Source organism: Pristis pectinata, chromosome 25 (genome assembly GCF_009764475.1).
Source record: "Pristis pectinata isolate sPriPec2 chromosome 25, sPriPec2.1.pri, whole genome shotgun sequence".
In the NCBI taxonomy this organism is placed as follows: Eukaryota; Metazoa; Chordata; class Chondrichthyes; order Rhinopristiformes; family Pristidae; genus Pristis; species Pristis pectinata.
In genome coordinates this window covers 5,460,745-5,473,058 of record NC_067429.1, presented here as the reverse complement: position 1 = coordinate 5,473,058, position 12,314 = coordinate 5,460,745, and the positions used below count along the sequence as shown (strand labels likewise).

Sequence of the window (12,314 nt, the reverse complement as noted above, 5' to 3'; positions counted from 1 at the left end):
GCCATAAACTACGGTCAACTCAGCCGCTAACATCAACACAGGCCGCCAGTGGCAGAGGCTGGCAAAGGGCTATCAATAAAGATCAATCACTGGATCCAGAGCTAAGAATCCCACCTTTGCCCTCCACTAACCCCACCAACTCCCCAAGGTCAACAGCAAAGAAATTTCTCCCTAAAAAGGCCAAAGAAATCAGGAAGTCACAAACACTCACTTCAAACAAACTGTGGGCAAGTGAGGATTTCCTACAGAAAGATGTGACACAAATGGCTATTCATCCCATCGCACCAATACCAGCTATTTCAAGGATCTCTCCAATTAGTCCCAATCCTTTGCTTGGCAAAGCATGTGATAATTCAGCCAGCAGAGTGTCAGCTGTGGTTTACCGAATAGTGGGTGTCCTTCCCTGGGTTGGGGGATTGTGGGGCCAAGACCCCCCCCCCCCCCCCCTCAGGGCACCTCAGCACAAAACTCCAGCTGAATCCCGCCACAGAGGGGTCAGAGATGCCACCTTTCAGATCAGGCGTGAGGGTAAGACACTGCGCTCCCCAAGGAGGGGAAAGAATCACGTGGTGTCATTCTGTAAATGATCAGGGAGCTCCCCCCAATGTAGGGCCAACATTTAGCCCTCAACTAGTAAAACAGAGCACATAATTTTGTTTTGTTATATTTTTTACCTGTGGAATCATGCTATAAATACATTTCAATAAAAGCTAGTCTCTCTAATGTTAACCTGAAACTACTGGTCTTAAAACCCATCTCACTACTTACTATGACCAAGAGGGAGGTCACTCATTCAGCCCATCTGATCCATTCAGCTCCTTACAGAGCAATCCAATTGGTTCAATCCCCCCCTCTTATTTCCCCATAACTCTGTAAATTATTCTCTCTCAAATGCCACCAATTTCTCTTCGATTCTTTTGCTGATTACCTACACTAAAGGGATGACTGACGGCAGCCAGTTAACCAACCAGTACAATTTGGGGTGTGGGAGGAACATAAAGCACTCAGAAGCCCATATAGTCACGGGAGAACACACAAACTCCACATAAAGAGCACCCGAGGTCAGGATCAAATCTGGATCCCTGGAGCTGTGAGGCAGCAGTACTAACTGCTGCACCACTACACCATCTTAATTCCCTTAGGGAAGGGAATCTACCTGCTCTGACCAATACATTACTCCAGACTCACCAATGTTGTTGACTGTTTTCTGCCCTCTCAGTTTTGGGCAGAAATTGGCAATGTTACCAGCTACTCCCACATCCTAAATTTCAAAACAAAAGTGTAAATTGGCTGCTGCATTTCCTACATTACAACAGTGCCCACACTTCAAGAGAACGTCGCTGGCTGTAAAGCATTTCGGGATGTTCTGAGGACACAAACGGGTGCTCTAGAGACGGAAGGTTTCCTTTTCACGACCATCTTTGAAGCAAACCCCCACAGGCACACTGCTTTCCGGCAAATGCACCAAGATATGACCAGTGACGCCTTCTGCTTGGTCAAGTGGATCAATCCTCCCCCATGCGACCATCTAATATGCTGCATTGTTCTCAATGCAGCCTTTGACCACCTGGCAAAACATGCATCAGAGCATAGGTTCTGCAGGATAAGGACCTTGCCCATGAGCTGATTAATTCTGCCTTGGTTTGGTTACAATTGCTCAGCAGGTAAACACTAAGGTCAGGAAGATTCCAGACCCTGTGGCATTTTGGTGATTACAATTGGCACATTCCAACCAAGGCTCGTGCCTTGAGCCCCTTGACAAGGAGAGGAGGTAAAAATATGAATGAAACCATAAGGTTCCCGCTCCATAACATCATCTGGTAAAATACATTGGGAAAAATGAGGACACAGCCTCTGATGGCCACTGTGGGTGAATGGCCCATTGTTACCCACCTAGGCCAGGCATGACCATAAAAAGGATACACAGGGCATTACAGAAAGCACAAAAAAAGATTTACAAAGGGGGAATAACAGAAATGAGAGGCTCAAACTCTTGGGCAGATAAGTAGACTGGGGCTCTGCTCATTAGATACAGAACAGAAGTCGTTATTAAAATTACAGAGGGTAGATGTAGAGATGACATTTCTATTGCCAGAGGAACCAAGAGCCAGGAATAATGAAGATAATGGTCACCATAAATCCAAAAAGGAATTTAGGAGTTTTGTTTTTTTTAGTGTGGGAGAGATTGAAACATGGAACAAGGAGTGGTCGAGTGGAATAGATGCATTTTTGAAGAGGAGAACTAGAGGAATGGAAGATTGTGCTGAAAAACACCAGCACAGGCTGGTAGTGCTCAAGGCCTGGTCCACAAGTTGTATGGCCATTGTAGTTCTAGGTACAGTTAGTCAGGTGTTCAAAACCCCAGGTGCTGCTGACATCAGACAGAAACGTAGCAAAAAAAAGGGGGGGGGGGTGTGGAAATATAACCAAAGTTAAAGGGGACAAATAACTCTGCACCATTAAAGGTAAAATCTTTAGTTTCCTGTGTTATTAAGCATTGCAAAGATTTGTTGCTGCAGTTACGTCAAACCCCCTTGTGTCTGTGCTACAGGCCTCTTAACACTCCTGGCCATCTGGTAGTCTGTACGACGTCAATAGGAAATGGTTTGGCATTATGGAATTCAAAGATAATAAATGGACTCAGATACAAGCTTCAAGAGAATAAACAGGTTTCACTGCAGATGGTGGGGTATGGCAGTCATTAATCTCAAGGGAGCCACATCTACCAGCAGATACTTTGAAAAATACTCCCGGACATATTCTCAAGTGACTTTTCTTCAACTCCTTTTTAACCACTCCCTCCAAATTGTGTCAGCGTTTATCATCCTGCCCAGCAACGAGAGAGAGTGTGTGTGTGTGTGTGTGTGTGTGTGTGTGTGTGTGTGTGTGTGTGTGTGTGTGTGTGTGTGTGTGTGTGTGTGTGTGTGTGAGAGAGAGAGAGAGAGAGAGAGAGAGAGAGAGAGAGAGAGAGAGAGAGAGAGAGAGAGAGAGAGAGAGAGAGAGAGAGAAAAAGAAAGAGAGAATGCAGAGAGAACGCAGAGGCAAAACGCAGAGAGAAAGAGAGAGAGAACGAATGAGTACATCATGCACACATAGAGGAAGAGAAAGTGAGGTAAAGAAACATAAGGAATCGATGGGGGGTTGGGTTTGGGAATGTACCTACTGGGGTTGGTAGGAAGAGAAAGAAATGAACACATAAACCACAGGGAGACAAGGAGACAGAGAGGGACATACATAAAGATGCCTACCAGGTCCTTACATGGCTTATGGACATCCCACCACTGTGATGTGGGAAATGCAGCAGCCAATTTGTATCGAGAAAGCCCCCCCTACAAACAGCAATGTGAAGATGACCAGATAACCTGCCACTAAAACAGGTTTGGGAATAAATATTGGGTAGGACACTGGAGAACTCCCCACTCTGTGAATGAGTGACATGGGATATTTTCAGCTCTTCCTGAGGACCAGACAAGACCTCAGTTTAACGTAACAAGGGAAAGACGGCAACTCTGACAGCAAGGTGCTCCCTCAGTGCTGCACTGGAGTGCAAGCTTAGATTATCATGTTGGCCGAAGTGCTGAATGAATCAGGCACAAAGATCCCCAATTCAGTGCCTGAGGCCAAGTTTACTGAACTGAGCTTATGGCTTGACCTCTGGGAGGAAAAGCCACAATTCTCTCCTTGTTGCCATCCAGGGAGATCTGAAGGATGAACGAGCAAAAAATATGATCAATCGCTATAACCCATGCCTCTACCCCAGCCCCTGCAGGTCTTATACAGTATATTTGCCCATTGCTCAGAGGAAAACTTGACCAATTCCCATGCACCATTTTTGACTTGTAAGCACCAATAATATTTTGGATGGAGAATGTTCACACACACTTACTGACTTTTCCATGAACCCAGTTGTAGCCCTGGTTCAGATCAGTTGTTCCATTACACGCTGACAATTAAACTGTGCAGCCCTAATCATGCAAAGTGCTGAGTCATCAGTCTCAAACTGAACCCAGACTCAACAGTGTGAATCCAGTTTAAGAATGCCAACACTTAGCCAGCTGGAAGCTTCTGTTGAGCCAATCTGACATTGCAAGTGCTGGCTCCTGTACCTCAGATACCTTGGTATCCATTCACAACCTCTTCCTCCCCGCTCTGCATCTTCTTCAAACCCACAATTCTTCCACTTCTCTACCTCTCCCATTGTATCTTCTTGCCTCTTCTTCACCTTTCCTTTACTAGTTGTGCCTCAATCTAAACCACATATCCCCTGCCTACCTCTTTTCAAACCTTTACCCCTCACTCCTCCTTAAGATGTGTTTTTGAACCAAACTAGGTCATCTCTGTTGTTGCCCCCTTCCTCGTCAGTGCCAGTTACTGTCACCAAACCTTGGGCACTTTTGCTGTGTTCAGCCCTCTTCTGTTTGCATTATTTGCTGTTGTTCTTGCATCAAAGTGCACCTTGAGACCAGTCTATCCAAATACCTAACATCGAAGTGAGTTTTAGTCAAATGTTAATGTTTCTCCAAAACACAGTGCTACTGCAAAAATAAGGACACACACATACAGAACCAACAATTCCTGCCAGGCAATTTATGAGGATATTGAAGCACATACAGCAGTTTATGTGCTCACCCAAAGGCTTCCAGAGTTTATGCAATAAATAGACAAGATATACAGGTCAAGCCTGCCCCAATTTCAATTCCTCAGTTTAACAGCAGTTGGGTTACCTCAGTTAGCTTCGACAGCCTGGAATAGAAAGCAAAATGCTGCATACAGTTCCTAATACTGAATAGCATCCAGGCCAATGAGAAGTGTGAACAATGGGGCAAGACCAGGTTTTGGCCAAAATCCCTCAGCAAACTCTGATCAGAATGAAAGCCCATGGCCCATTATGCAAGGGAATGGAAGTTGCCTCAGAATATTCACCAATCATGAGTCAAGTCTTCGTGGTACATGTGGGGAGAGGGGTGGGAAGAGGAGAAAGCTGGAAAAGGAACGAGAACAGTCTGCCTGGTGTCGAATGATTAGATTAACTTACCACTTTGTTGAAATGGTACTTGCAATAGCCGCAGTACTTCACATTGTCAATTTCGGAGCCTTGTTCCTCACACAGAAGGCCAGCCATCTGGGCGCTGAGGAGAAACATATCGCAGATCAGCTACACACTCAACTTTCACACCTGTCAAACCTCAAGACATCCCCAGGTCAGCTGACTTCACACTGGCTCTCTGGCCATGATCCTTCACCCCTTAAGGGTGTCACCATAGCATAAACAGTAGAGCTGCTGCCTCACAGCTCCAGTGACACAGGTTTGGTCCAAACATCCAGTGCTGTCTGTGTGGAGTTTGCATGTTCTCCCTGTGAACACATGGACCTCCTCTCACATCCCAAAAATGTGCAGATTAATTGGTTTATTGGTCATCTGGATGGAGTTGAAAGGAATGTGGGGAGAATAAAATGGGGTAGGGTAAGATTAGTGCAAAAATGGGTGATTGATGGTTGGCATAGATTTGGTGGGCTGAAGGGCCTGTTTCTGTGCTGTCTCCTTATGCCATGGTGATCACCCTAAAATGGACATCACAATCAGCCCTTGCAAGGGAGGAAGATGCTCCTTTTGGTAATAAAGTCGACAGTAAGTTTTGTGCAAGGCCAATTACTTTCAATTCGTTGGAAAATCACAGTATCTTGAAGAGAATTGCAAGTTCTCACCAACTAGCCTATACTATTTATATAATGAATACATCACATTAAACATCCATGACGAGGCACCTGACAGGAGCACAATTAAACACAATTAACTAACCCTTTGCTGCCCTCATGTCTCATTCAGGTCCACAAAATGGTGGCTTATTGCTCCAGGGAGAGAGGGGAACTAGGGCAGGTGACTCAAGTCAAAGGCAACGGGAATGGGAGATTATAAACACCATGCTGGAAATACACAGCAGGTCAGGCAGCAACCATGGAGAAACACAGTTAACATTTCAGATCTCTTATACTCTAAAGATGATCTCTCAGTCTACCTCATCATGGCCCTTGCGCTTTATAGGTCTACCTGCACTGCACTTTCTCTGTAACTGTAACATCATATTCTGCATTGTTTTTGTTTCCTTTTGTACTAATGTACGGAACGATCTGTCTGGATAGTGTGCAAGCAAGAGCTTTTCACTGTATCTTGGATACGTGTGACAGTAATAAACAGATTACCAATATCTTGCAATTTCATCAACCTAAAAGGAGAACTCTGTTTCTATCTCTATAGATGTTGCCTGACTGGCTAAGTATTTCCAGCATTCTCTGTATTTATTTCAGATTACCATCATCTGCAGTATTTTTTCTTGAAGTGTGGAAGAATAGGTAGTGGAGAAATAATGGGAAACAAATGGGGTGAAACGTCACATGGTTAAGAGAAAGGGAGGGGTACAGGGCTGAGGTGGAGATTGGGTGCATGAGAATTCCTGTCTCAACCAAGCAATGATCCAGGCTGATTAGAGATTACACAGGATTGTAAAAAGCCCAGTGGGACCCCACTACATAAGGTTACAAAGACACAGAAGACAGATGGATTGATAAAACGAGCAGATATTGCTCTAACAATTTAGAAATGCTGTTCCTATAATTGGCAAGGCCAGCCCTGAATTTAATTGCCAGGGAACGTTTGGCTTCCTTTAAAGTTCTTCATAAATGAACCATAAATCCAGCATTCACATACTAATACTTCGATTACAAACTGCTAAAGGCAAAACATTGCTGGCACGATTCCAAATCAGAACACAACATTTATGAAGGATTGAGATTCATCCAATACACAGAACAGGGTTCCCCAGACACCAATGTAGAGCATTGGATTTTTTTTAAATCCCAGTTGACAGAATCAGTGGCTAATGGAATCTTTAATCCCAGGAGATGACTTACAAATATTTTGGATGTTCCATTCTCGTTAATGCTAGTAGAACCATAATTCACAAGTCACATTATTGGGTATGGCTATCGAAGTCACTCAGCCCATTCACTGCTGTGGGACAACTTTCATTAATCACTGCATTTTTTTTTGGGATGGTTGGCCAGTTGTTGTGAAGGGGAGCAATTCAAGTGGTGAAGAATGAAGCCCGTTCTTTCCCAGGACAGTCATGAAGATAAGCTCTACACAATGCAATGGTAGAACATCGTACTGGCAAAGACCACATCTTGTTTCCCTACTGTCCTTTGGAGAAGGAGATCTGCTGCCCTTACCTGGTCTGGTTCGGAGATGATTCCATTCCCACAACAACGTGGTTAACTCTTAACTGCCACTGAAATGGTGTCAAGTTGTTCACTTCAGGGGCAATAATTACTGGCCTTGCCCGTAATCCTACATGTAGTTTTAAGAATAAATTCATAATTGTCCCAATGTGACATGAAATTCCCTCACTGACCAATCCTATGATATTGCCAACCTGCGGCTGAGTTCATGGTATTACCCTGGACGCCCACGGAAAGGAGGTTGAAACTCTCCCAAATTAACCTTTTCTTAAATTATTTTCCTGGATGTGGGCATAACTGGCATTGCAGCATTTATTGTCCATTGCCAATTGCCCTCGAGGTGGTGAAGGTGAACCTTCTTGAACCACTGCAGTCCTTCTGTTGAGGGCATTTCCACAGTGCTGTTGGGGAGCGTTCCAGTATTTAGACCCAGTGATAATGAAGGAATGGTGATAAATTTCCAAATTAGGGAGTTGCTTCATTTGGAGGGGATCCCATAGACGGTGGTGGTCCCATGCACTTGGCTGTTCTTGCCCTCTCAGTGGTCCAGACCACAGGTTTGGGAGATGCCATCAGAGTAGCCTAGATGAAGAACGTTAATTTGTAGATGGTTCACACTGCAGCAGTTGTAGAGTGAATGATTGCTTAAGATGGTGGATGGGGTGTCAAGCGAGCAGAACGCCTTGTCCCAGATGGTGCCAAGTTTCTAGAGAGTTATTGTAGCTACACCATTCCAGGCAAATGGAGGGTATTCCATTGCACCCTTGACTTGTTTATTGTAGATGGTGGAAAGGCTTTGGGGTGTCAGGAGGCGAGTCTCTCATTGCAGGATAGCCAGCCTCTAACCTGCTCTTGAAACTGCAATATTTATGGCTGGTCCAGTTGAGTTTCAGGTCAGTGGTCACACCTAGGATATTGAGGTGGGGGGTGAACCACACAACAGTAATGCCACTGAATACCCACAGTAGATGGTTATGCCATCTCATGGAGGAGATGGTCATTGCCTGGTACTTCTGTGGCACAAGTGTTACTTTCCACATCAGCCCTTGTTTTCTGCAGGCATGTACTTCCCCACTTGCTGAGGAGACACGAGACTCTAGATGCTGGAATCTGGAGCAAGACATGAAGCGCTGGAAGAACGCAGGGGGTCAGGCAGCATCTACGGACGGAAATGGACAGTCGATGTTTCGGGTCGAAACCCTTCATCTGGACCGAAAGAAGGGAGACAGCCGCGACAAAAAGGTCGAGGGTGTGTTATTACGTAGTTATAATAAAGAACTACAGTTCCCAGTAGACAATGCAAGGGGTCATATGGGGAAACAGGGTGTGACTGTAAAAAAAAAGGGAAAGCAAAGCAGTCTGTTGTTCGTTAATAAAGTGTTCAGATGTTAAACCCATGTGAAGTCTGTCTCTTGATGAAGAACACAACAGAGGGAAGGGGTGAAGCAAGAGCTAGCAGGTGACAGGTGGATACACGTGGGGGGGGTGTCGCTGATGGGCATATGGGTGAGGGGAGAGTGGGAATAGCGTCAGAAGCTGGGAGGCGTTTGTCACTTCCACCTATCACTGTGGAACAGCTTGCATACCACAGAGGAGGACGGTGACAGATTTCTGGGGCTAACCAAAGCTGAGAAGGAACTGCCCTAGTCCTCTCAGTTGATAGAGGTCAAAGGCAGCCATGTACAATAGGTGATGCTACTTCCAGCACTCATCATGGAGTGAAGATCATGGCCATTGTGCCTCTTGCCGGACGGAAACCACAGTGACTCTGTAAGCAGCTCTTCAGTTGTTGGGAAGAGATGATCGAGAAAGATTCTTCCAATGACCTCCTCCATGGCAGAGAGCAGGAATCTCCTCAATTGGACGTCTCCTTTCTTGCAGATAGTCACAATTACAGCTCCTCTGACATCCTTTAGAATGCTTTCCTCTTCCCAGATCAGGGAGACAAGGACATGAATTTGCCCAAGAAATTTTTGTCCACTTTTTTTTTGTAAATTTCAGGGTTTAGACTACAGGGGCAGGGAGACCATTGAGCATTTGAAAACAAGGATGAGAATGTTAAAATTGAGACTTTGCAAGATCAGGAATTGTGAAGGAGCAAGTGTGAGATGATCAGGGGAATGGAGAGGAAAATTAAGTGACATTCACCCCTGATTCAGCTGCACAAAGGTCTCAGTTCAAATTTCCGGTTTCTCTAGACAGATCCTTGTGGCCAGGCATAAGTTGATGGCTCAAGTGACATCCTGCCATGGAACTTCTATGGTCTATAATCTACCTCACTACAATCTCCCATTGGCACATCTCTTGGGATTTCAAGAATCACCCTGAGGAGAATGGTACAGAAACAGGCCACCTGGACCACCAGGTCGGAGCTGGGTGTTCTAGTCGCTCTACCTCACATCAACCCTTTGGTTTATCTTTTCTCTTCCTTGTCACTTTTTCTTTTAAGACCAGCTAGACAAATTACCCTGGTGGCACTTCTCATGGTGGAGAGCTCCAGAATCTAGGAAAAAAAATCCACTATCAATCCCTTTTGGACTCATTTCCAGCCCTTTCCGTTTGGGATTCTCCCACAAGTGAGAATACTTCTCTCCACAACCACCTTGTACAATAACATGAGGTTCTGTACTTCAGGAAACATTTATTATTCTCCAGTGGAATTCAGCCCTAGGCTGCGTTATCACCTTTAGGTTTGAGGAATGGGAACTGGGCTTTGTAGAGTTGAGAAAAGTTCTGGGAAAGTTTGGAAAACGTTCTCACCAAGTGACATGGAATGCCTGCCGACACCCATGTCGATTGCAGGTCATGCAGGCTCCCGTCGCTGCCTTGCTCTCTCGCCCTTGTTCTTCACAGAGGTAACAGGTCTAAAACCAGAAGGGAAAAAAGTGGACACTTGTTACTGTGCACTTCAACCCACAATGGTTGCTTGCCACCACACCATAGATTTCATTCCCACTCATTCAGAGCACTGATCAAGACCATCATCTTGGAGTGTCTCATCCAATGTGCGACAAGGATCTCCTCAACTAAATATTGGAAACACCAAGGGTTTGATCTCCAAGAGTCAGTTCCTGAGTCAATGCGGCTGCAACCAAGGCTGACCTTACTCTTCACCCTTGGTGTTATCATCAGGTAGAAGATACAGGAGCCTGAGGGCATGTACCACCAGACTGAAGGACAGCTTCTACCCCGCTGTGATAAGCCTATTGAATGGTTCCCTTATACGAGGAGATGGACTATGACCTCACGATCTACCTTGTTGTGACCTTGCACCTTATTGCACTGCACTTTATCTGTAGCTGTGACAGTTTACTCTGTACTGTTATTGTTTTTACCTGTACTACATCAATGGACTCTACTAACCCAATGTAACTACACTGTGTAATAAATTGACCTGTACGATCGATATGCAAGGCAAGTTTTTCATTGTACCTTGGTACAAGTGACAATAATAAACCAATACCTGACCCTAATACATGCTTTGGTCCAATTATTCCAGCACTAATATCACCTCAACAACATGCACTGCTGCTGAAACCCTGATCCATGCCTTTGTTACTATTCATACTTGACCATCCCAGCCTATTCCTGGCCAGCTTCATTTGTTCTCCCATCTGAACTTGAGGTCATCCAATATTCTGGTGCCACTAATCCAACTCATTCCCATTTCCATTCACCCATCAGCTCTAAACTCAGTGGTGATGCTGGCTTCCAGTGGTATTAAAATTCTCAAGGCACAAGAGACTTCAGATGCTGGAATCTGGAGCAATAGTCAAGATGCTGGAGGAACTCATCAGGTCAGGTAGGTGAAGGGTCTCGACCCAAAATGTCGACTGTCCATTTCCCTTCATAGATGCTGCCTGACCTGCTAAGGTCCTCCAGCATCTTGTATGATATTAAAGTTCTCCTTGTCTGCAAATCCCACTATTACCTCCCACCTGGGTGAAAAAAAGCTTTTTCTCATCTTGACTCTAATCCTTCTGCTAGGAACTATAAATCTACGTCTCTGGATTTTGATGCCACCTCTAAGGGAAATAAGCTCTTGCTATTTCCTCTATCAATGAGTTTATACTCTGCAATTTACTCTCTCCTCGGCCTCCTGTGTTTCAAAGAAGATAACCCCAGCCTGTCTAATCTTTCCTCATGGTGTAATGTTCCAGCTTGAAGACAATGAAAGCAGAAACAAGAACAACTCTCCAAAGGAGACGGCGCAAACGTAGGAGAAAAGCTTGCGGGACAGTGGGAAGGAGCAGGGACTGACTGCTTCTCTTTCACCAAGAGCCAGCAGAGTCCAAAGAGCCTGAGCAGCCTCCTCAGGTACTACAAACTCCATCGACACACGCTGCTGAGTGCACACAGTGGTCATGCGGACAAAGTATCAGGCAGGATGCCAATGGAGCTGTACAACAAAGAGCTGGCACTTGCAAGGAGCGGATAGAATAATCTGCGGGGAGATGGTGTAGCCGTTACCTTGTTGAAGCGTTCATGGGGAACGTACTGCAATACAATGGGCTCCATGCTGATAACGTTGGCAAACTGCACCTCAGGAACGTACAGGGCACACACTACGTGGGCCCAACCTAAAGACACGAAACAGAACAAAGAGAATGGAATGCAAAATGGTTAGACGTCTTAAAGAATAATCTTCTATTCACAGTAACCTTTAACCACAAAGAATTCCAAAGCACGACACAGTGAGATACCTCTCTTTATCTGAAGTGTCGTCCCTACTGTAATGCACATAGTTGTACACAGCACAATCCCACAAACAATGAATGAATTGGCCACTGAATCTGCTTCAGTGATGTCCACTGAGGTCAAACTTAAGGAAACCAAGGAGAACCCCTCTCCCTCTTCAAACCAGTGGCTTGGAATCGTTGATGCCTAGAGTGGAAAGGCGGGCATCCGGGAAGCACCAACTCCAGCCGTCCACCATTCCCTTACACTGGGAATGCCAGCCAGAAACCTCCGGATTGGACATGATCACATCTTCTAAACCAGAGGCAAGTGTTCCTTCTCTCACTCTCACCTTCTGCTTCCTCTCTCCACCCTTTCCACCACCCCCTCCCTCTTCACCC

At 45.3% G+C, this 12,314-nt stretch overlaps 1 protein-coding gene across 5 annotated transcripts in view; it reads right to left on the bottom strand.

Annotated features, from left to right (window-relative positions):
• The window catches only part of LOC127582866 (protein AF-10-like), a 194,933-nt gene that overhangs the window by 159,385 nt on the left and 23,234 nt on the right, over nucleotides 1-12,314 (bottom strand). For all 5 annotated transcript variants that reach the window (XR_007958177.1, XM_052038465.1, XM_052038466.1 and 2 more), the window contains exons 4-6: nucleotides 11,707-11,816; nucleotides 9,997-10,100; nucleotides 5,036-5,129 (exon numbers count right to left, since the gene is read on the bottom strand). Coding sequence is in view for 4 of the 5 variants with exons in the window: in XM_052038465.1 (XP_051894425.1) it covers nucleotides 5,036-5,129; nucleotides 9,997-10,100; nucleotides 11,707-11,816 (308 nt within the window). In the remaining variant the exon portion in view is untranslated. The remainder of the gene's footprint in view (nucleotides 1-5,035; nucleotides 5,130-9,996; nucleotides 10,101-11,706; nucleotides 11,817-12,314) is intronic.